Raw genomic sequence first — 20352 nt, 5'->3', positions numbered from 1 at the left:
TAATTATATATGTGTTTCCAAGCTCAGCCTGGACAGTAGTTTATCGTTGTGCTCTTATCTATAGACGATCTGGAGCCTTGGCACTGATCCGCATACGCCGGCTCCCCACGGCATCACGCCCTTCCATGATCCAACTGACATTTCCCCCTCAAGGGCGACGAACCAAAAGTCGAGCTGCCGACTCCAATTAGATAACGAAAACTTTGGAAACTGTCCGTCATCACTCCTCCTTTCAGGATCAGTTTGCTTGCGCTCCGAAGTGCCTGATTTAAAGATGGCGGTCAAACCGCGGCGTGCCTTCAAACATTCCCGTCGGGACCGATCCACTCAAGACCGAAAAAGATAAAAAGGACGTGACTCACCTTGCCTCTACGCTATTGCAACGGACATATCTACGTCTCCAAATATACACGGATACTTGACCTTGCTTGCTGGGTAAAGTTTTGCGGCCTACATATAGCACCACCCCACTGCTTCTTTCGACACCCCGCATTGAAAACCGATCGATAAACTTGCGCAAACGACCTAAAGATGTCCCCGCCGGCAGCTTTGGACGTGGAAACCAACGGCAATGGTGCCCCCAAGCCATTGACTGTTGATGGCATTGCTGCTCTGAGGGCGAAGAGCGCCCCAATGCCTGCTGGTGTTGCGCCAGCTACCAGCAGTGATATGTTCAAGAGTTCGGTGGGTACCGCAGTGGCGTGCTTGCAATTGTCGATAGACGCTGATTTGAACTCATAGGCTTGCTATACCAAACCAAAGTCAAAGAGATGGGACCGTATGTCTCCAGCGCATTGTTAGCTTTTGTTGCCGCCCGCTAATGGTATACGCATTAGATTTCTTTACCCTTGAGGCAAAGTCACGCAAGACCTCCACATTAAAGGGAGCCGCCAAGTTCCTGAAGAACCCAGGTATGAGGCCGTTAAGTTTTGTCGCTTCTAGTTAGGGCTAACGGAATTCGTTGTAGGTCTCATTTCCTTGGGCGGCGGACTGCCCTCTCCCGAATACTTTCCCTTCGAAGAACTCTGCTTCAAGGTTCCCACTCCGCCTGGGTTCTCACCCGAAGCCACACGGCAGTCCGGTACTTCATTGGTCGCAGGAAAACATGACATCCGCGAGGGCAAAAGTTTGTACGATCTCGAGGTTTCCCTGAACTACGGACAGTCGACCGGATCTCCTCAGCTGCTCAGATTCGTGACGGAACATACCGAGGTGCGTTGGGAGGGATGTCCGTGATCCATTGAAGAATTGCTAATTCTGAGCAGCTCATCCACAACCCACCCTATTCCGACTGGCAATGCGCATTGACCGCTGGCAGCACCTACGCCTGGGACACGGCCCTCCGACTGTTCTGCGAAAGGGGCGATTACCTTCTGATGGAAGAATATACTTTCTCTAGCGCCCAAGAAACCGCCCTTCCCCAAGGAGTTAATGTTGCTCCAGTCAAGATGGACGAACAAGGTCTGCTGCCCGGGGACCTGGACCATGTGCTGAGCAACTGGGACGAGAAGGTCCGCGGTGCTCGGAAGCCCTTCGTTCTCTACACCATTCCCACCGGCCAGAACCCTACAGGCGCCACCCAGTCTATTGAACGACGCAGAGAGATTTACAAGGTCGCCCAGAAGCACGATGTTTACATCATCGAGGACGAGCCATACTACTTCCTACAAATGCAGCCCTACACAGGCGCCGATAGCGAGCCGGTGCCGCCTCCTGCCAACCACGAAGAGTTCATCAAGTCCCTCATTCCATCATACCTGAGCATTGATACTGATGGCCGTGTCCTCCGTATCGAATCGTTCTCCAAGGTTCTCGCCCCCGGTTCGCGTACCGGCTGGGTTGTCGGATCCGAGCAGGTCATTGAGCGGTTCCTCCGAAACACCGAAGTCTCGGCGCAACACCCCAGTGGTATCTCCCAGCTGATGCTCTTCAAGCTCCTGGACGAGCACTGGGGACACCCCGGCTACTTCGAGTGGCTCATCAACCTGCGCATGCAGTACACCAGCCGCCGCGACATCATGGTCCAGGCTTGCGAGAAGCATCTCCCTCAGGAAATTGCAAGCTGGATTGCCCCTGCAGCGGGCATGTTCGTAAGTCCACTCCATTCCAGTGTCTCTTTCAATTAGCACTAACGGTTACCGCAGCACTGGATCCAAATTGACTGGCACAAACACCCCGAACTCACATCTGGCAAGACTCGCGACTCTATCGAGGATGCTCTCTTCCACGCCGCTATCAACAACGGCGTTCTTGTCTCTCGTGGAAGCTGGTTCAAGGCTGCCGGCGCGAGCGAGGATAAGCTGTTCTTCCGTGCTACCTTTGCCTCCGCTAGTGAGGAGAACATCACTGAGGCTATCCGGCGTTTCGGCGATGCGCTCCGAGTTGAGTTCAAGCTATAGATTGTATATACCGCTTTGGTCTTACCTGTGATGACTACTATCTACATGATTTCGGGTAAAATATAGATGATAAATTATTAATGAAATTAGATGCTTTCTGTTTGACTAAAATGGCAACTTGACAAAGAAACTCCGCTGTAATACGAGGCAGTGCTCCAGATCTAACGCCTCCAAACATACCATACTCTGTGCCAGTGAGCAGGTCAAGACAACAAAATCCCAAGACATTAGCTTGTCGAGCTGCTACGCTCCCATTTTCTGCGCGGCCCGCTTGCGGATAGTGATCTCAGACTCACAAAACCTGATTTCGTCTTCCGTCTTTTGGATCTGATACCCGACGGTATTCTGCCTCCAGCGCAAATCCACTGAGGGCCCATTCGCCGCCCTCTGCTCGGTAATCCGATCTAGTTGCTGCTGCAGAGTCGCAAGGTGAGCTTTTGCCCTTGCTAATCTGTCTCCCAAGATATGGGTTTCACTGAGTGTCTTTCTCGCGCACTTCTGCTACAATATTTCTTCTTCCGTCGGTTGTTGTTGGGGTTGGGTCCGCGTTTGCGTTTGCGTTTGCATTTGCTTTGGCTTTCTTGTTTCTTCGCACTTGACCTTGCGGTATCAGTCCGGGAAGTAGTCTGAGATTTGCTTTGAGTACTGGGGGGTAAATGTGCGTGTCATAGTGCTGGCGTTTCGCTGCGTCGCAGAGCGTCTCGTAGGCGACGCCCACGAGCTGGAACTCGGCTGTTACGTCCGCAGACGCGTTCTTGTCTGGGTGCTTGGCGAGCGCGACGATCTTGTAGGCCTTTTGTATGATCGCTTCGCTTGCGGTTGGGGGGATGCCTAGGATTTCGTAGTAGTTGGGGCTCAGCTCTTGCGCCATGTCTTGGACCTTGACTCCAGTGTTTGTTACCTACAGAGGAGGGATTTGGACCTCGAGCTCCCTAGATTTATCTATATCTGCGGCAGTGAGTCACATCATATAGTCTGAACCTTGGTGAGGCCGGTGCATCGACCCGACCAAAGATGTCTACAGTCTACAGTCTGCATGGAAGCTGGCAAGGTTGTACAGAGTCAACGTTAGCGATCTCTTGGTTGAGCCAATCTCCAATCTTCTCGCGGCCGCTAAGACTAGCGTGGTGCAAGGATTCTTGGCACGCCCAGACCTTCGCGAACCCAGTGGGAACCTAAACCTACAGCTTCCACGCCTCTTCGATCCTTTGTCTTTTTGTCTTTATTGTTTCGACCGTCGGGAGAGTGCATCGATTTTCTGCACTGCAGCCAGTTGTATCAGCGGATAATGTCATGAACACTTGCCCGCTGCGGGTTGGACGACATCAAAATTCCGAGGTCGATTTGGGGGCGCGACTATCGCTGGCCGTTAGGTGGTTGGTTCGCTTTGAAACTCCAATCAACGTGGTCTCGACGACTGGACTTCGTTGAGGCTTTATGCCCTCATTTTTTATTTCTGGGCCGAGGGAAAATTGTGGTCTTGGGTTCTAGATTCCCCAGCCTCGCGGATTGGCTTGGAGGCCTTTGCATTTTGCAATTCAAACCTTTTGCCTTACTCGGTATATTGGCCAGCGACCTGGTGTTCACCTCACTTCTCGAATTCTTATCGAGACTCCCATGAATTGAGCTCGGCATTTCCTCTGGAATCGACGAAGGAGCTTGAGGTGTCGACTGGGCTCTTTTTTCTGACCGTCGGTGTCACCTTGAAACACCAGCATTAGCTCGACGTTATCATCTTCCTGCGTTCCTCGGGTTATCTACATCCTCTGCGGAACTTTGGAGACTTGTCTCAGTTTATATACTTTGACAATTGAACATCATGGAGGCCCCTCGCGCATCCCGCTTCCTGGACCCCACGTCCGCCATGGCGGCCATCACGAAGCACAAGGCAGAAGCCATCAAGCTAGCGCGCGAGCAAGGCGCTGCGGTGCGCGAGATGTGCCGTAGGGCAAAGACAGAGACCCCTGCATACGAATTCGAAGAGCTTATCGGAAAGGGGGCCTATGGCCGCGTGTACAAAGGCCATCAGCTTCCGTCTCGAGAAGTCGTTGCCATCAAAGTTCTAGATATCGACTCGTTAGATTACAAGTCTGTGCGCGACTTCAGAGATGAGTCGATCAAGGACTTCATTCATGAGACGAAGGTCATGAAGCAGGTCAAGGATTCAGGGGCGAAGAACATCAATGCGATTATCGAGGCTGTTTCTATTCATTCGCAACTCTGGTTGGTTTGCGAATACTGCCCTGGTGGTAGTGTTAGGACTTTGGTAGGTTACCTAGAGTTGCCTCTTGGGATACCATTCGCCGCTAACAGTTTAGATGCGGGCGACTGGTGACCGGCTCGAGGAGAAGTTTGCTATTCCGGTAGCTCGTGAGTTGGCTGCGGGACTACGTGCTATACATGATGCTGGCATCATTCATCGAGATATCAAAGGTACGATAGCAGGATAGCTGATGTGAACATGCTGCTAACTACATCAGCCGCGAACGTTCTTATTCATGAGGAGGGAAGATTACAAATATGTGATTTTGGTGTTGCCGGAATTCTCCAGTCACAACAGGATAAGCGGTCGACCTGGATTGGTACTCCTCACTGGATGCCTCCAGAGATGTTTACTGGTAATCAAGCGCACCAATATAGTAGCGAGGTTTGTACATCAATTTTGGCCGTAGACTGTCGCTGACGAACCCCAGATTGATGTTTGGGCTTACGGATGTACGCTGTTCGAACTCGCCACTGGAAACCCGCCAAACGCAAACCTACGGGAAAGGATGCAGATTGGCCGACAGTTAAACAGAAAAACACCCCAACTAGCTGATAACGACAAATACCCCGAAGGCATGAGAGATCTAGTAGCATTCGCATTGAACTCAGATCCCATCACTCGACCTTCCATGGCAGACATCTTGATGCATCCATATATTGCGAACTCAGAGGATGAGTATCCGACGTCGTCGTTGGGTGAGCTGGTGCGCATATACTATCAATGGTCTCAGCGCGGCGGTCAACGTATCTCTCTATTCCATCCTGGCGGAGCCGCCGCGGCAGAGATGCCAGAGGACGAGTCCGATATCGATGAGGACTGGAACTTCAGCACCACGGACGATTTCGAGAGGAGGTTCTCCGTTATTGACCTTGACCAGTTGGCTGCTTCATTGGCCGAGCTAGAACAAGAGATCAAGGACACGTCCGGCAAGTCCCAGCAAGAGCCGGCCAATGAAGTAGCCGATACTGAGATGACGGAGCAGGACAAAGCGAACTTCGACGAACGAGTGCGCCGAGGCGCTGCCGCGATGGAGGGTCTCTTTGACGAAGAAAAGCCCAGCTATAAGTACGAAACAAAGAACGATTTTGTGCCAATTGAGGAGAAGGCTCCCGTGTCTGATTTGCCCCTTCGCACCGACACAGACCGTTCCTCGGTCACATCGACGTTCATCGACATTGACATTCCGTCATTTGACTCGTCCCACTATGCTGCTGGTGCTACGAGTGCGCAGCCATTCCAGCTCGCAGATGCAGATACAATCCGTGCTAATCGATCCAGCGGGCGAAATCGCAGCTTCAACGAAGGCCGGTCACGGTCGTCAAGTAGCGAAGTGGGCAGTGCTCTTGACATACAAGAAACCTTCCAACCTCGCACCGGCCCTCGTCCACCAACCATGGACTGGAAGTTCCCATCTTTCATGGCGGCTCCGACAGATGAACCAGCACCCGAGTCCATTCCAGAGGTTGATTCGGGAGCCGAGGCTGAGTCTGAATCCGAGCCTGAACGTATTGTTCGACATTCAATGAACGAGTCACTCACATTTGATCCTACTGACAAGCGAGCGACAATGGAGTGGACGTTTCCTGTTATGTCGTCTTCCGCGGATGACGACTATGTCAGTCCTAAGAACAGCTCTTCTGCAGAAGAAGACGATGGCCCTATCCGCAATGACACACTCAGGGCCAGCGATTCAAAACATAGCGACAACAACATCGGGGAACCAGGCGACAGCGAAAGAGACCCAGACATCTCCCGCCCGTCAACCTCTGCCTCCGTGCAGTCAAACGTCTCCACAAGCTCAGATAATGACTATGACCCCTTCCGCTTCGATCGGCCTCCTACGCCCCCAGACGGCAATCCACAAACCAAGCAACGGCAACAGCAGTTCATGGACCACGACTACCCCGAACTCCTCACATCCGTCGGATACAACCGCTACTCACGCACTTCTGTTCTCGAAGGCCCCGGACCAGATGAAGAAGAAACAACCCCCATATCAGACTGGCAGAACAACATCTCTACCACCGGCCCTCCCCCACAACCCCAACAACATCCATACCCCCAAATGCCAATGCCAATGCAAATGTCCTACTCCGAACCCTTCCCCACCGCCATCCCCCACAAAGACATGCACATGCACATGAATATGAGCATGCAAATGAACATGAACATGCCAATGCAAATGCCCATGAACATGCGCATGCGCCCCTTCCCTACCGGGCCCGGCCCACACCCACACCCTGGCATCGGCATCACACCCGCCAGCTCCGTCACAGACTCCGACTCTGGCCACGGAGCCCCCTACGAACCCCTCCACACAGCCCGCTACAACCCCACAACCCTCCACCTCCCCTCCTCCATCGAAGGCATGTCGCCAATAAAGTTCCCCGAGCTTGTCCCTCCACGCCTGGGAGTCCTCATGGAAGGTGCGGGGGAAGCAGCTACAACTGCGGAATTAGATCGGTTACTCGGTGACTTTCTAGATGCGCTTTCTGCGACGGGGACGGCGCTGTCCAGGACGAAGATTGCGGCTGGTGCTGGGGCGGGGAGTGGTGCGAGTGATGGGGAGGGAGGGAATGGGAGTGGGAATGGGTCGACGACGGATGAGGCGTCTGAGTGAGTGAGTGTTGTACTTGTGATATGTTGAGAACAATGTACTTGGTGTGGTTGGATGTAGTTATAGTTATAGAAAGATAGATGTTATATACCCGCTTGGGAACGGTGCAATGACTTTTTGGAATGAAGTCAACAGCACTTTATATATACCAAGCAATTCATAGACAACCTTGTCAAGTTTGGAATATACTTTTTATTTTCAATTCATGATAATGCCGAACGCTACATTCGCCATAATATATATAGTCGCAACGTCACGCGATGCGCCAACCCATCAACACGCACACACACAAAACAGAAAATCAAATATAGACAAGAAATCAACATGGTATTCATGGCATTGCAGGTAAATACTACTAACTATCATTAAGCTAAATCCAATCGAACCCGCGATCCCATCCATCAAGCCAACCATAAATCGAGCCAATCAACGCAACCCATACAAGCCAGCGCGAGCACAAAGTGTACCGTGTAGTGTACCGTGTACCTATGTATAGACAACAAAACCAAGCAGAGGAAGAGGGTGCAGGGGTAATATCTCCAAAAGAACAGAAGAAGAAAGAGGAGGGGATATAGACGCCCGGACACCGAACAAGGGAAAAGGAGGGCCAGGGTCATAGCGGCCAAGCAAAGGCGAAGGGAAGAGAGCAAAAGGGGATATAGGAAAGTTGGTGTTTACACGTCGCGGACACGAGTCTGTTTCTTCGCCGTTCCGATGTGGGTGTTGTGCACCTTTGTGGCGAATTTGAGACTCGTCAAGGTCTCGGAGAGATGGGCTTGCAGTGGGCTGACCATGACGAACATAAGCGTCTTCGAGTTCCCGCCCAGCGAGAATTGGAGAAGGTATGTCAACTGTAACTCTGTTAGAATGGACATATATTATTCAATTTGTAAAATGGAGCATACCTTGCTGTTCCGGTATGGAATATGACCTTCTTTCTTGCCCTGCCCTAGAGCTGCAATCACATCTCCCAAACTGCTCAAGCTGCGGTTGATATTTTGCGTCTCCTTCAACCGATCTCCAGTTGCACCACTGTGGCTTAGCCTTTCGGAACCAGCCAAGTCGACCAAGTTCAGGGTTCCTTCGCTGCGTTCGCCAGTGATGTAGTTTTCGCCAATGAGTTTGAGGATAAAGACTGAGTGGGACCGGGAGGAGCGCTCGTTCGCCTTGGTAGCCGCCACTGAACGGTTGGCTGCCGCTCTCTTGAGAAGGGATTCCACCATCTCTGGAGATTCGAGTTGGACGGTGGTAGCATCAGTGATTATCGTTTTGCCCTTCTGCATATCATGACGAATCTCAAGTTTTTTCTTGTCTAGCTCTTCGGCTTTGCCTAAGAGATCATTCAGGTTCTCATTGTAGACTTCCACGAAATTGCCTTCCATCGTGTACCTCCAGCCCTTCTCCTCGAGGCTCGTGGCCGTCTCGTAGATTTGATGCACTGCTCTGGGGATCATACCGTCTAACGAGGACATAGTGTGAGTCTTACCGCTACCGGTCTGACCGTAGCAGAAGATGCAGACATTGTAACCGTCGAGGGCGCTCTGCACAAGCTGGCTAATCTCGTCGAAAACGTCGCTGTTTTGGGCTGACGGACCAAAGACGTGGTCAAACGAGAAGTTGTGGTTCTTTCTTGTCACCGTTCCAAGAGTACTCTTCTCCTCGGGGCCGATGATGTTGATTTCCTTGGAATCTTCGGTCTCGTCCGGATACGTGAATTCAGCCGCATCTGACACACCTTCGTTCCCTAACGTGGGACGGACACGGCAGAACACACGAATGTTACCCTTTAGTTCCTGCACCTGATTGTGTAGTTTGCGCCGGAGCGTTTCCTCCCTTCTGAGCTTTTCTTTGGCTGTGGTAGTTTCAGCCATAGCATCTAGCATCTGCTGATTCAACCGTTCAAAAGCCTCGGATTGCTCCTCTCTTCCAGATTCCAGAAATTCGATTCTTGCCTTTAGCGCGCTGATGGTAGACTCCAAGGTCACGCTGCTAGAGGTGGCAGTGTCCAAGTTCTGCCGGAGATTATTGGTATTCTTTCGTTCCCGATCAAGTTCGGCCCGGACTGATTGGAGATCGTCTCGGCTTGCCGCAAGTTCCTTCATTGTTTTACCAAGTTCAATTTGCGAGAGCTGGGCATCATGAGCGGTCTGTGAGTGAAGCTTGTTCATTTCTCGAAGTCGCGCACACTTCTCGTCCTCCAAGTCACGCTCAAATCGTCGTTTAAGTTCGGTGAGTTCCGACTCATGTTGTGCCTGCAATGCCTGAAGGCTTTTCTGGCCTTCATATCTAACGGATTCGCACTCCGCACGCTGACGAGATACGAGTTCGTCCATTGCGATCTCGTGATCCCGCTGCGCAAGTCTCAAGGCATCTTCTGCGGCTGTGATGCGTAACGCGCTCTGTTCGAGTTCGATCCGGAGACGTATGTACTCCTCTGTTTGGGCTTTGCCTTTTTCTTCAAGCTCATTGACTGCATTTCATACATGTGAGCTTAAGGTCCTGCTCGCTTCAGGGATCGCCTACCTCGCGACCTGTACATCTCGGCCATCTCTTTGTAACCTGATGCGTCGTGCCCTTGCTGATTTAGGGCACTCATAACGGTATCCGCTAGTTCATGCATGCTTTTAAACCGGGCCGCTTCGTCCCACTCGCCGCCTGTAGAAAAGTTAAAAGATTTGATCGTCGTTTCCTTCGTCAAGAATCCAGGGGATGGGGGTCGACCCCTTTTCAGTGGGTAATGCGGTTGCGTTTGGGGGTTGAACGGGAAAATATGTGCGGGAATGGGGACGGGTATTTTCGAGGGACTGAGATTGGGGGCTCTGTTATGTTTAAAAACCATGTTAGGGCTCACGATTTCGCCAGGAAACGGGTCCAAGGTCAAGTCCTGCGTGAACGAGCAGAGTGACATCTCGTCTTGGTAGGGCTCCAGACAAGGCTCCAGGAGGGGAGATAAGCCGAGCTGTGCGGTGCGCCTCGCCCTCGGAGTATCAAAAGAGGCTCTCCATGCGTGGAACACTGGGGTGGGGGAGGAGGGCAGGGATTTCAAGAGCGGAGATGTGTGCATACCCTTACGTTTTCCTAGTCCTCCGTAGCTGCGCTCCTCTTGATGGGTGTCTAGGGATGTTGTGGGCCGGGTAACTGAATATCCGTTTGGTCTTCGGGAGGTACTCATCGAGGTCTTGGGGCGACTAGTGGTCGACGAAGTAACCGGGCCTCTGGGTCGCGAAGCCGCTGAGGCCGATCGAGTCAAGGTGGAAGTGGTTGCATACGAGTTGGCGCGAGTATGGGTTTTCGTCATTCCGGTCCCGGATCGTGTCGCGGACAGCGTACCTGCGCCTGTCCTTGTGTTCTCGGTAGTACTCCTTGTACGGGCCAGCTCTGGTCCTGTTAGACTGTAGCCCGCGCATAGAATTGTTCCTGCGACTTACGAGGCACTGCGGTGGCTTTGCTCGCAATTGCGCCTGGCTGCGGCAGCCTCGAACGAGAATTCGTTCCGGACGGGTTCATCTCTTTGAGCCCTGGGATGCGCGATCCCTGCATTCTAGACTGTGTCTGGCAGATAGTATTAGGGGGTGTCCTGCTTCGGAGTGCTACTGCAGGAAGTACCGAACTGACGTTCTCCATGATGCCCTCCTCGCCGGCGACTGTATGGTATGCGAATGATGTGAGGTCGAGGTTATGCAAGGACGACGATAAACAAGTCAAGGCGATGCAGCGTGTCAGCAGCCGAGCTGCGTGGTTGGTGGGTGGGGGAGCTATCTTTGAAGCGTTGACACACACTGACTGGCTTCTAGTCTAGAATCTTGATTGATTGTTGAACTGCTTTGCGTTGGTTTCTGGAGCGACGAGGGCGGTAAACAGTACCTGCTGACTCAGCTACTCCCCGGCGGGGTGGCACTAGACCGTTGCGGGACTAGCGGTAATGGTGTCACAGGGTTTCATTGTCTCAGGGTCATGCCTATACTATCTTGTCTAGCAATTGATGAACTCGTGGCTCAATCTCTAATGGAATTGAGATCTTGACCTGCTCCTTGATCAATCTGACAGATCTATTCAGGTCCCGTTCACTTTGGTCTGCTCCACGTGGTTGTGCCAAACCAGCATCAAGCTTGCCGGCCCCGGTAATTAACACCGTTGCTATTCTTAATTGCTATCGCCCTCGAGCAGCCTCCTGGATTCATCCCCTCCCCAGTTCGGCTCCTCTCCTTTCTTGCATTGGTTTCTTTTTTTTTTTTTTTGAGCCCGCATTTTGGTTCTTCTGATACCCAGCACCATGTCTGGCCGTTTCGTGCGTTCATCCAAGTACCGTAAGCTTGTCTCTCCCCTCCTCCTGCCCGCAATCTGACAGGTAGCAGGCCACGTCTTCGGACGACAAACTCGAAAGGTGCGACTCCATATCCTCGACCGCTCAGACGATTGAAGACGACTTACAATTGCCTAGGAACAATGCTATGACAACCTTCGTGTCTCGCGAAATGCCTGGGATACCAACCTCGTCAAGGTTCGTGTCACCGCTCCTCAGTCGCCCGCCACCTCCGAGCCGCCTAACAACCCCCCTAGGTCAACCCTAAATATCTGTCTGTGAACTGGGAAGCTGGTGGTGGAGGCGCTTTCGCTGTCATTCCCCTCGAAGAACGGGGCAAGCTCCCCGAACGGATACCGCTGTTCCGAGGCCACACCGCGGTTGTTCTTGATACGGACTGGTAAGGATGAGCTACACTACTCTCGTCGCAATGATCGGAAAGCCAACAAACATAGGAACCCTTTCAACGATGACTTAATCGCATCCGGTTCCGATGACGGCAGGGTATGTTGTCTAGTGTTCGAACCAGAGACGGGCCGGGCCGGACTGAACGTTCTATAGGTCTACCTCTGGAGGGTCCCCGAGGGATTCACGACTTCCCCTGACGTAGATGCCGACGATATTCAAGACATTGCGCCCGTTGGCAAGCTCAGTGGCCACCCCAAGTGAGTATCTCTACATGCGCCGCACTGCGATCAACCATCTCACGCCTGTCACAGGAAGGTTGGGCACGTGCTCTTCAACCCCGCGGCTGAGAACATCCTTGCGACGGCATCCGGAGACTATACCGTCAAGATCTGGGATATTGAGGCCGGCGCATCCAAGTTGACCTTGAATGTCGGCGATATCGTGCAGTCGCAATCATGGAGCGCAAATGGCTCCCTCCTCGTTACTACTTCCCGTGACAAGAAGCTGCGCGTCTGGGATGTGCGTCAAGAGCGCCCTGCGCACGAAGGGCCAGGTCACACAGGAGCGAAGAACAGTCGATCGGTGTGGCTGGGCGAGCGGGACAGATTTGCTACCACTGGTTTCTCTAAGATGAGTGATCGCCAGCTCGCCCTCTGGGATATCCGATCCCCTCAACTGCCGATTGATGGTTTCAAGACCCTTGACTCCATCTCTGGAGTGTGCATGCCGTTCTGGGACGACGGTACTCAGTGCTTGTACTTGGCTGGTAGAGGTGACGGCAACATTCGATACTTTGAGTTGGAAAACGACAAGTTCGAGTACTTGTCCGAATATAAGTCCGCGGATCCCCAACGCGGTATTGCTTTCATGCCCAAGCGCGGTGTGAACATGCACGAGAACGAGGTTACACGCGCCTTCAAGACCGTCAACGATACTTACATTGAACCGGTTTCCTTCATTGTCCCTCGACGGGCCGAGACATTCCAGGATGACATCTACCCGCCTACCATCGGTCTGAAGCCTGCCATGAGCGCCTCTGAGTGGTTTGGTGGCAAGGAAGCAATCCCCCCTAAGATTTCCATGGGCAGCCTCTACGACGGCCAGGGTTTGAAGGAAGTCACCGGTGTCCAGGACAAGCCCACCTCTAGCTTGGGCAGTGAATCCAAGCCCGAGCCCAAGGCTGAACCAGAGGCGAAGCCCGCCTCCCCCGTAAAGAAGACTCCTGAACCTACTCCGGAGCCTACACCCGTGGCCAGGCCAGCACCTTCCATGAAGGAACAGGGTGCTTCCATGGCTGCCATGGTCAACAAGTTTGCGGACGACGAGGAAGCCGAGCCCGCAGAGGAATCCAGCAGTTTCGATGAGCCCTCCAAGCCAGTCGAGCGCGCTACCCGCTCAGGAACTGCCTCACCCAGCGTTAAGGACAGCCCGTTCCTGCAAAAGGAAGACCCCATCAAAACCTCCTCCCCAGTCTCGGTAAGCCATTAAGCCTACCTATTACCCCATGACCGGCAATCCATCTAACCTTGCACAGGCCTCCCCCGCTCCCGCTGTGCGCTCCCAGTCCCCCGCTCAAAGCGCCCCCAGCGCCCAACCCGCCTCGCCCCTCGCAAGCACCACCGGCTCCGTTGCGGCCGGCGCCAGCTCCGCCCCCGCCGACTCCGTCCAGCGTGAAATCGGCGCCATCAAGGACCTTCTCGCCGAACAAACAAAGACCATCGCTTCCCAGGCCCTGCAGGTCCAGAACCTCACCGCCGAAATCGAGTCTCTTAAGGCTAAGCTGGGCTAGCCTTTTGCTTTGCATCTTAATAACTTTGATATTGCGCTTGCCATTGCCATTGTTTGATTCCTTGTACTCTACAATACTACTATCTACATATACTTCTCCATATACCTTCTCCTACTTACCCCAAGTACTCTCGTCTATATCCTCCTTTGTCTGACTTGATTTTCTTGTCAATTGTCTAGTCATGTTGCCCAGAGTCCTCATCTCCAGCCGCTCTACCCCCGTCTACTTCCTAAGGACACTTGATAAAAGAAGAGTTAAAAATTGATATCCGGGCGAGGCTGTCCATTTTCTTTGTTTTCTTCATGAGTCCGTGATATGATTGAACGTCTTTTCTACTCTTCCCTTATATTTTTCTTTTATGGGCGTAGCTAGTTTATGTCCTCTTCACCCGAATCTTAAACATCCTTAAGTCATTATCTACATTCTTTTTCGATGCCCGACTCCGTATAAGATAGTCAATTGATCATGTTAAAAGGAAGCACCATGCAGCCATTCATATTGCAACTCATCAAATACAGCTAATGATACCTTCAAGATCCCCTTCTACCCATGATCACCAGACAACAATTCAACGATTGTTCTGTTGTTCTTGGCCATCAACCGAACGCCACGTCTATTTGCTAACTTTTAGTTGCAATGGTAGTAGGTACATCTTGAGTTTCTCTTCTCTAGGTAAGATAGAGGTATATGGTAGATGATGGAAGAAACGTGTGCTGCTTATTCCCACCGGCTCGCCTCCCGCTCCCTTTCAACCCTCGCTGCCCGGGCGCTATCGCTCTCGTCGTCATACTTGTAGTTGAGGCGTCGTCCGCCTCGTTCCTGACGACTGTCGCGGCGGCGGCTGGATTTGCCGGTGTCTCGGTCGGCTTGCATTGCTTCGCGGCGCTGCTGTTCTTTGAGCAGACGCTCGCGGTTGCGGGCTTCGCGTTCTAGAGTATGAGGGTCTTTTTCGGGTTCGGAGGGGTTTGTGTCCCGTGTGTCTTTTGGACGGTCTCTGATGCTGGCTGAAGGGCGGATATCGTCTTCACGACCTCGTTTGGCTTTTCGCGATTGATAGTCGTCATCGACTGCGGATTCAGACCGATCCCGTCGGGACCGCTTGCGATCTCGCTCTCGGTCTCGGTCTCGATCTCGTTCTCGAGGGCGATCTCGGTCTCTGTCGCGATCCCTTTCTCTTTCGCGGTATCTATCACGGTCCCGGTCCCGGTCACGATCTCTGTCGCGGTCGCGCTCTCGATCCCGATCACGCCGGCGCGCATCTCTGTCCCGTTCTCGGTCCTCTTCGCGTCGACTTGAACGGTCCTTTCCAGACCGATCGGCACGGCTCAAATTCTCTAGAGGCTCATCGTTCCTACTTCGGGGTTTGGAGCTGCTCCTCTCCTCGGCAATGGAAGCGAGGCGATCATTGTCACGACCATCACCGTTACGATCAGCACTTGCGCTGCGGCTGCGGCTGCGCCGACGGTGAGATCGACGAGAGCGACGACTGCGACGTTGGTCTCGGTCCTTGTCCCTGCGTGATGACCTGTGAGACTCAATGGACGGCGACCGAGTGCGGCGCTCATCTTCTGCAACCCGGTCTCTTCGTCGCTCCCGCGGCCGATCATAGTCAGCTGCATTGTTTTCAGCGCTTCGAGAGCGTGGACGGTACCGTCGACGGCTGTTCGAGCGGGTTCGCACGGGAGATCTGCTCCTGGATTTCGACCTCGGCCTGGACTTGGATCTTGCTCTGGAGATAGACCGCGATGCCGACTGAGGAGGCTGCTCTTCAGAGGCTGGCTCAGTATGTGGGCTGCGACGTACTGGTCAGCTCATGATTCACAAAAACACGCATTTCAGAAAGCAACTTACGTATCTGAAGCTTCAGGACCTCTGCCGGGTTGAATGGAACCACGGCCGGCTTGCTGGAAATTCCTCTGTCGGAAAACGCTAGTGTTTGGCAATCCCTGTCTCATCGCTCTAGGCGCAGCTGGAGCTCCCTCAACACCTGGTCCCCGGGGCGGCATATTTTGTCCTGGCATGAACTGCTGCCCGCCAAAACTGCCGCCGCGGCCATGAAAGCCTCCTCGCATATAACCACCACCTCTACCGAAGCCTTGATGCATATGAGCTGGTGCTCCCATGGCTCCGAAGTTATTCGGTTGGTTAAGACTATCAATGGTAGGAATGCCCTGCAGTTGATGCTCTGTATTCGCGGCTTGGTCAGGTTGACCATCAGCTCCAGCCGTGGAGTCCGGATTACCAGAGTTGGTCTTGTCGTCTAAGGCATTCGCGGTTGGGTTGTTAGGGTCTGCATCAGCAGCAGTAGATCCATCTGCCATGTTCTTTCCCTCCGAAGCCTGGGTGTCATCAGCAGCTGTTGCATCTGCTGCGCCTTCCTCAGTTTGTGAAGGTCCGGGCTGGTCTCCGTTAGAGGCATTATCTTGAAACGCAGAGTTAGCATTATGGGGGAAATTAGGCTGCATATGGCCACTGTAGCCACCACGACCACGGCCACCGGAGTAGTATCCACGGCCGCGACCCCGGTAATTGCCAGGACCATGATAGCCGTTCTGGAAGTCTTGGTTAGGAAATTGCTGCTGCTGCATTTGAGGATGAACTCCGTTGGGTTGAGACATATTATATCCGCCAAAGCCAGAGGGGTCCCCAAATTGCGCGCCCATACCATTCGCGAAAGCATTTGGATTGAATTTATCTTGGCTTCCATTCCACATATTGTTCTGCGAGCCGTCCCAACCACCGTACATCCCCATCCCCATATTCAAGCCATTGCTCATGCCATTCATGTTCATCCCGTAACCTCCAAACATGCCCTGACTCGCAGCCATTGGGTCCATGCCCATCCCGGCCATTGCTGTCAAGATCAACATTAGTTGACTGTTCAAGATACAAAAGCAGGTCTGTGAACATACCCATAGGATTGGGGAAACCCATCATTCCATTGCCCATGAATTGAGCCATCGGGTTCGCGCCCCAGGCCATGTTCGAAAACATCCCCGGATTCATGTTGAATCCCATGGGGTTGGGAAAGCCAGCGCCTGTGGCGGCATTCTGAGCGTCCTGCTCAGGTTGTTCAGTTAAATCGGCATTCTCGGCATTTTCGGTATTGTCGCCTTCGACGTTCTCCTTCTGTTCCGCATCATCTTGTTGATTCGCTACATCGAGAGCAGTTTGCTCAGGCTCATCCTATAACTCTGTTAATGATCCGCAATATATCGCTAGATACACCAACAAGGAAAGATCAGTACCTGGGATAACCCATTCGTTCCGTCCTGTTCCGCGCCGGGAGCGTTCGAATCAACGGCTTCTTGACCTGCGATATCAGCAGGCTGCGCCGTTGAAGAAATTTCGGTATCCGGTAATGGCGCGTCAGCGGGAGTCTCCTCAACGGTATTCGAGCCTTGTTCAATGTCTTGTTTGACCGAAGTTTCTTCCACAGGTGCAGCGTCATTAGAGGCGGCAAGCTGTGCTGCCTGTCGTTCCTGCCTCTCCTTCTCCCGTTTCTTCTCTTCTGTGCGAAGGAACGCCTTCAAAGTAGTCCGGAGGGCCTTGTTCGGTTTACAGAGGTCGGATGAGATGGGAGTATGTGCGCAGACAGGGCATGTGTCCGGGAGTGATGTCTGACCTATTATCATGTAAGGCACAGAGCGACAAATAACCAAATCAAACAAGCGCTTACAGTTCTCACAAATCGCTTGATCACAACAAGGAAGACGAAATGCGTTTACGGCAAGCTTGTTGCAAATAGCGCAGCGCAATTTGAAAGGGATCTCATCTTGAATTAAGGTACTGAAGCGCAGGGGGTCAGTGGACGCAGAACACAACGAGCAAAAGCTTCCATCTATGGCTCACCTCGCGATGTCCATCGAGCCCGAAGGCTGAGCAGCCGCCGCCATTGCGAAGATAAGCTACACGTAGGCAGCAAAAGAAAGCTCGATCGAGTCAATTAGGACGAAATGAGGTAGGCCGAGGAGGCAGAAACGCGCGACATGACTTTAGTCGACCATCAGTGCATTTGCAATAGTGTCACACGAGGATTGGCGAGGACTCGGAAGCCTTCGAATCTGTCGCAATGGTTTGGCTTCGGAGTGGAGGCAGATGCCGGCACGGAACAACTTCCTCCCTTGCCCTTTCTACATTGCGAACTGCACTAGAACACCTGCAGTCTACACTAGGCTCTATATCAAATGAATACTTGGATTTTAGCTTGGGGACTGTGTAAGTTCAGCTTGTGCTACTGTTCTCTTTGAGAGTATGAGATGAAGTAAAGCTGCAAATTTCAATCAGATGGCTGACATTATACCCATAAAATAACACATTCTGGGAATCATGCATTAATAGACCGCTCAGGGAAACTAAACTTTTGAACAGTAGCCAGCCAGGCAAAGATAGAGTCATTAGGATATGAACCAGTGAACATGCCAATTCATGCAGGCTCATTCATTATTGTTCTTCCTGATCCATATCATCCCTGGTTCTCTTCCTCTTTTTCATCCTATTCCGACCTTTATCCTCCATATCTCTCATTGCTATCGCAGCAGTTCGCCGCGCCTCGTTGGCTCGTTCGGAAAAGACCATAACTTCGTCCTTGTCTACCTTATACTCATCCACCTTTTTGCCAAGAGCATTCTCAATTCTCAGCCACAACTCCACTTCATATTGTGTTACGAATGAGATGGCTATACCACTCTTTCCAGCACGGGCAGTTCGGCCGACACGATGAATGTAGGTTTTGGAGTCTGAGGGCAGGTCGTAGTTAAGAACAAAGTCCACGGATGGGATGTCGAGACCGCGGGCCGCAACATCAGTTGCAATAAGCAGATTCCGGCTACGTGCACGGAATTTGCTCAAGGAGGCCAATCGAGCACTTTGGGACAATTGGCCGTGGATCGGAATAGCTGGGAAGCCAAGGTGCCGCAGCATGACAGCTAGTCGCTGGGTTTCGTGGATTGTGTGTGCGAATATTATGCCCATCTGGCCTGTTCGCTCGTTCAGCAAGTGCACAAGATATATATCCTTGAGCTTGAGCGGGATGAGTGCAAATGACTGTAAAAGCTTTGACGCCGTTTGGTTTTTGCTCGAAACAGCAACTCGAACTGGATTGGTTAATGATGCGCGCTGAAGCGACTCAACCTTATTAGACATTGTGGCCGAGAAGAGGTAAGTCCTCCTTTGTCGTGGAAGCAGTTTGAGAAGCTTGTCCAGAATCGGGCCGAAGTCCATGTCCAACAATCTATCAGCCTCATCCAGCACAAGGTATTTCAGATGCCTTAACGAAAAGCCTTTTGTATTTTCCAGATGATCCATCAGTCGACCGGGAGTCGCAACGATCACATGCGGTTTCTTTCCTAGAGCAATAGACTGCGGGACCATATCCATTCCGCCGATTAAGAGTGTGCATCGTACAGAGATAGTAGCCCCCAGCGCTTCAACGGCACGGGCGATCTGTTGCGCCAACTCTCGAGTAGGGGCGAGGATAAGAGAGTGGAGTTGTTGGGGGTTCTCCATTAGCGCTTGGAGGATTGGCAACACGAAGGCGGCGGTTTTTCCACTACCTGTCTCTGCAAGACCGATCAAATCCCGTCCTTGTAGAGCGATTGGAATGCAGCGTTGCTGAATGGGCGTTGGTGCTGAGTATCCGAGGGTAGTGCAGGCTTCGCAAAGCGAATCTATAACGCCGAGTTCTTGGAACGTCTGTGGTGATGGTGTCGAAGGAGACTCGGAGTCTGGTGGAGGAGGGGATGACCCAGCCTCCGAAGAGGAGTCATCTTGAGCAAGTCGTTTTGGCATCTGGACGGATTGAGAGTTGACAACTGTGGAGAAATGAATTGAGTTACTACTGAACTTGTTCATGCCGCCCAAAAAAAAAGCAAGACCGCGTCGGAAGAACTAACATTCCGCCTCTTATCTTATCGCGAAACCTGGTTCTAACAAGGATCCCCACTCGGTACCTGCGGCGAAAGGTCGAATCAAGCCGGGGTAAAGAGTTATAGGAACAACTATAAATCTTGAGTTTTGTCCTGGACTCATATTAATTTTAATGTTACATTGATCTCAAGGCGAGATTATCAAGGGGGTTCTTGAGCAGATGGCTGCCATATCAAGAAATAAATAAAGGGACAGTACGAACAGAGTACTCCGTACTCGTAGTAAATTCACCAATACCAGCTGACTGCAGTTTTAGCCGCAACTGTGCCTGGAATATCAACGTGCATGTCAGAGTGACATCGATCGGGGGCAAGGCTGAGGTCCAAGCCCAGCCCAGCCCAGCCTTCGCCCCGTCCGTCTTCTCTTGCCCCGCCGAGTACGTATAGTGCAGTATCTCCCCAGGGCTATTTAGGGCTTTGAACCATGGAGAAGGAAGGACAAGATCTTGGAGTAGGATGTGCTCGGACGCGATCAGATTAGATCAAGTAATTTTGGTCCCTCACCGATATTAGTGTATGAAAAAACCGTAGCTGGCGATACCAGTCCACGACGTGGATGGTTTCAGCCTGGCACAGTAGTCCTCTACATCTCTGGGGCTCTGTGTATCGTCATGCAGCGTCCGAGTAAGGGAAGGTGGGACAA

The 20352-nt window shown here is 52.3% G+C and overlaps 7 protein-coding genes across 7 annotated transcripts; 3 read left to right on the top strand and 4 right to left on the bottom strand.

Moving 5' to 3' along the window:
• Window positions 1–155: 155 nt before the first annotated feature.
• On the top strand, window positions 156–2504 carry BDW74DRAFT_144149 (aminotransferase-like domain-containing protein). The gene is made up of 6 exons (XM_073722993.1): window positions 156–684; window positions 742–778; window positions 837–911; window positions 968–1212; window positions 1266–2090; window positions 2145–2504. The coding sequence occupies exons 1-6, from the start codon at window positions 532–534 to the stop codon at window positions 2397–2399; spliced, it is 1590 nt and encodes a 529-aa protein (XP_073588706.1). The 5' UTR covers window positions 156–531; the 3' UTR covers window positions 2400–2504.
• BDW74DRAFT_144146 (J domain-containing protein) lies at window positions 2499–3404 on the bottom strand. The gene has a single exon (XM_073722992.1). The coding sequence runs from the start codon at window positions 3268–3270 to the stop codon at window positions 2872–2874; it is 399 nt and encodes a 132-aa protein (XP_073588705.1). The 5' UTR covers window positions 3271–3404; the 3' UTR covers window positions 2499–2871.
• A 744-nt stretch (window positions 3405–4148) lies between these two features.
• On the top strand, window positions 4149–7317 carry BDW74DRAFT_46357 (putative serine/threonine protein kinase). The gene is made up of 4 exons (XM_073732865.1): window positions 4149–4665; window positions 4718–4832; window positions 4880–5046; window positions 5093–7317. The coding sequence occupies exons 1-4, from the start codon at window positions 4219–4221 to the stop codon at window positions 7283–7285; spliced, it is 2922 nt and encodes a 973-aa protein (XP_073588704.1). The 5' UTR covers window positions 4149–4218; the 3' UTR covers window positions 7286–7317.
• A 178-nt stretch (window positions 7318–7495) lies between these two features.
• On the bottom strand, window positions 7496–10906 carry BDW74DRAFT_186280 (putative kinesin family protein (KlpA); the record flags this gene model as incomplete). Its single annotated transcript, XM_073731232.1, has 6 exons — window positions 7496–8133; window positions 8188–9752; window positions 9806–9937; window positions 10355–10660; window positions 10711–10834; window positions 10898–10906. 6 exons carry the CDS (start codon window positions 10904–10906, stop codon window positions 7957–7959), a joined length of 2313 nt encoding a protein of 770 aa, XP_073588703.1. The 3' UTR covers window positions 7496–7956.
• Window positions 10907–11512: 606 nt separating this feature from the next.
• On the top strand, window positions 11513–14254 carry BDW74DRAFT_144141 (coronin). The gene is made up of 8 exons (XM_073722991.1): window positions 11513–11589; window positions 11638–11666; window positions 11724–11783; window positions 11843–11985; window positions 12041–12089; window positions 12147–12250; window positions 12305–13469; window positions 13528–14254. Exons 1-8 carry the CDS (start codon window positions 11556–11558, stop codon window positions 13780–13782), a joined length of 1839 nt encoding a protein of 612 aa, XP_073588702.1. The 5' UTR covers window positions 11513–11555; the 3' UTR covers window positions 13783–14254.
• Window positions 14255–17828, bottom strand: BDW74DRAFT_144140 (uncharacterized protein). Its single transcript, XM_073722990.1, has 6 exons — window positions 17635–17828; window positions 17462–17571; window positions 17031–17407; window positions 16695–16968; window positions 15634–16636; window positions 14255–15574 (listed from the first exon to the last, which is right to left on the bottom strand). The coding sequence occupies exons 1-6, from the start codon at window positions 17676–17678 to the stop codon at window positions 14500–14502; spliced, it is 2883 nt and encodes a 960-aa protein (XP_073588701.1). The 5' UTR covers window positions 17679–17828; the 3' UTR covers window positions 14255–14499.
• Window positions 17829–18000: 172 nt separating this feature from the next.
• Window positions 18001–19621, bottom strand: rrp3 (RNA-dependent ATPase RRP3). Its single transcript, XM_073722989.1, has one exon. It carries the CDS (start codon window positions 19570–19572, stop codon window positions 18226–18228), a length of 1347 nt encoding a protein of 448 aa, XP_073588700.1. The 5' UTR covers window positions 19573–19621; the 3' UTR covers window positions 18001–18225.
• Between the last annotated feature and the right edge of the window lie 731 nt (window positions 19622–20352).

This window comes from Aspergillus multicolor (genome assembly GCF_047715735.1).
Source record: "Aspergillus multicolor strain CBS 133.54 unplaced genomic scaffold BDW74scaffold_2, whole genome shotgun sequence".
In the NCBI taxonomy this organism is placed as follows: domain Eukaryota; kingdom Fungi; phylum Ascomycota; class Eurotiomycetes; order Eurotiales; family Aspergillaceae; genus Aspergillus; species Aspergillus multicolor.
Note: the sequence above shows the minus strand (reverse complement) of the source record. Positions and strands in the feature narration are given on the sequence as shown.

What these genes read in the sequence shown, in the direction of transcription:
- BDW74DRAFT_144141 (XM_073722991.1), top strand. Translation starts at nt 11,556, where the DNA reads ATGTCTGGCCGTTTCGTGCGTTCATCCAAGTACC. An exon ending in CGTGCGTTCATCCAAGTACC is followed by an intron (nt 11,590 to 11,637) that starts GTAAGCTTGTCT and finishes GACAGGTAGCAG; the next exon opens with GCCACGTCTTCGGACGACAA. An exon ending in TCGGACGACAAACTCGAAAG is followed by an intron (nt 11,667 to 11,723) that starts GTGCGACTCCAT and finishes ACAATTGCCTAG; the next exon opens with GAACAATGCTATGACAACCT.
- BDW74DRAFT_144149 (XM_073722993.1), top strand. Translation starts at nt 532, where the DNA reads ATGTCCCCGCCGGCAGCTTTGGACGTGGAAACCAACGGCAATGGTGCC. An exon ending in GTGATATGTTCAAGAGTTCG is followed by an intron (nt 685 to 741) that starts GTGGGTACCGCA and finishes TTGAACTCATAG; the next exon opens with GCTTGCTATACCAAACCAAA. An exon ending in CCCCTGCAGCGGGCATGTTC is followed by an intron (nt 2,091 to 2,144) that starts GTAAGTCCACTC and finishes CGGTTACCGCAG; the next exon opens with CACTGGATCCAAATTGACTG.
- BDW74DRAFT_46357 (XM_073732865.1), top strand. Translation starts at nt 4,219, where the DNA reads ATGGAGGCCCCTCGCGCATCCCGCTTCCTGGACCCCACGTCCGCCATG. An exon ending in CATTCATCGAGATATCAAAG is followed by an intron (nt 4,833 to 4,879) that starts GTACGATAGCAG and finishes TAACTACATCAG; the next exon opens with CCGCGAACGTTCTTATTCAT. An exon ending in CGCACCAATATAGTAGCGAG is followed by an intron (nt 5,047 to 5,092) that starts GTTTGTACATCA and finishes GACGAACCCCAG; the next exon opens with ATTGATGTTTGGGCTTACGG.
- BDW74DRAFT_144146 (XM_073722992.1), bottom strand. Translation starts at nt 3,270, where the DNA reads ATGGCGCAAGAGCTGAGCCCCAACTACTACGAAATCCTAGGCATCCCC.
- BDW74DRAFT_144140 (XM_073722990.1), bottom strand. Translation starts at nt 17,678, where the DNA reads ATGGCGGCGGCTGCTCAGCCTTCGGGCTCGATGGACATCGCGAG. An exon ending in GAACGAATGGGTTATCCCAG is followed by an intron (nt 16,969 to 17,030) that starts GTACTGATCTTT and finishes ACAGAGTTATAG; the next exon opens with GATGAGCCTGAGCAAACTGC. An exon ending in GGTCCTGAAGCTTCAGATAC is followed by an intron (nt 15,575 to 15,633) that starts GTAAGTTGCTTT and finishes AGTACGTCGCAG; the next exon opens with CCCACATACTGAGCCAGCCT.
- rrp3 (XM_073722989.1), bottom strand. Translation starts at nt 19,572, where the DNA reads ATGCCAAAACGACTTGCTCAAGATGACTCCTCTTCGGAGGCTGGGTCA.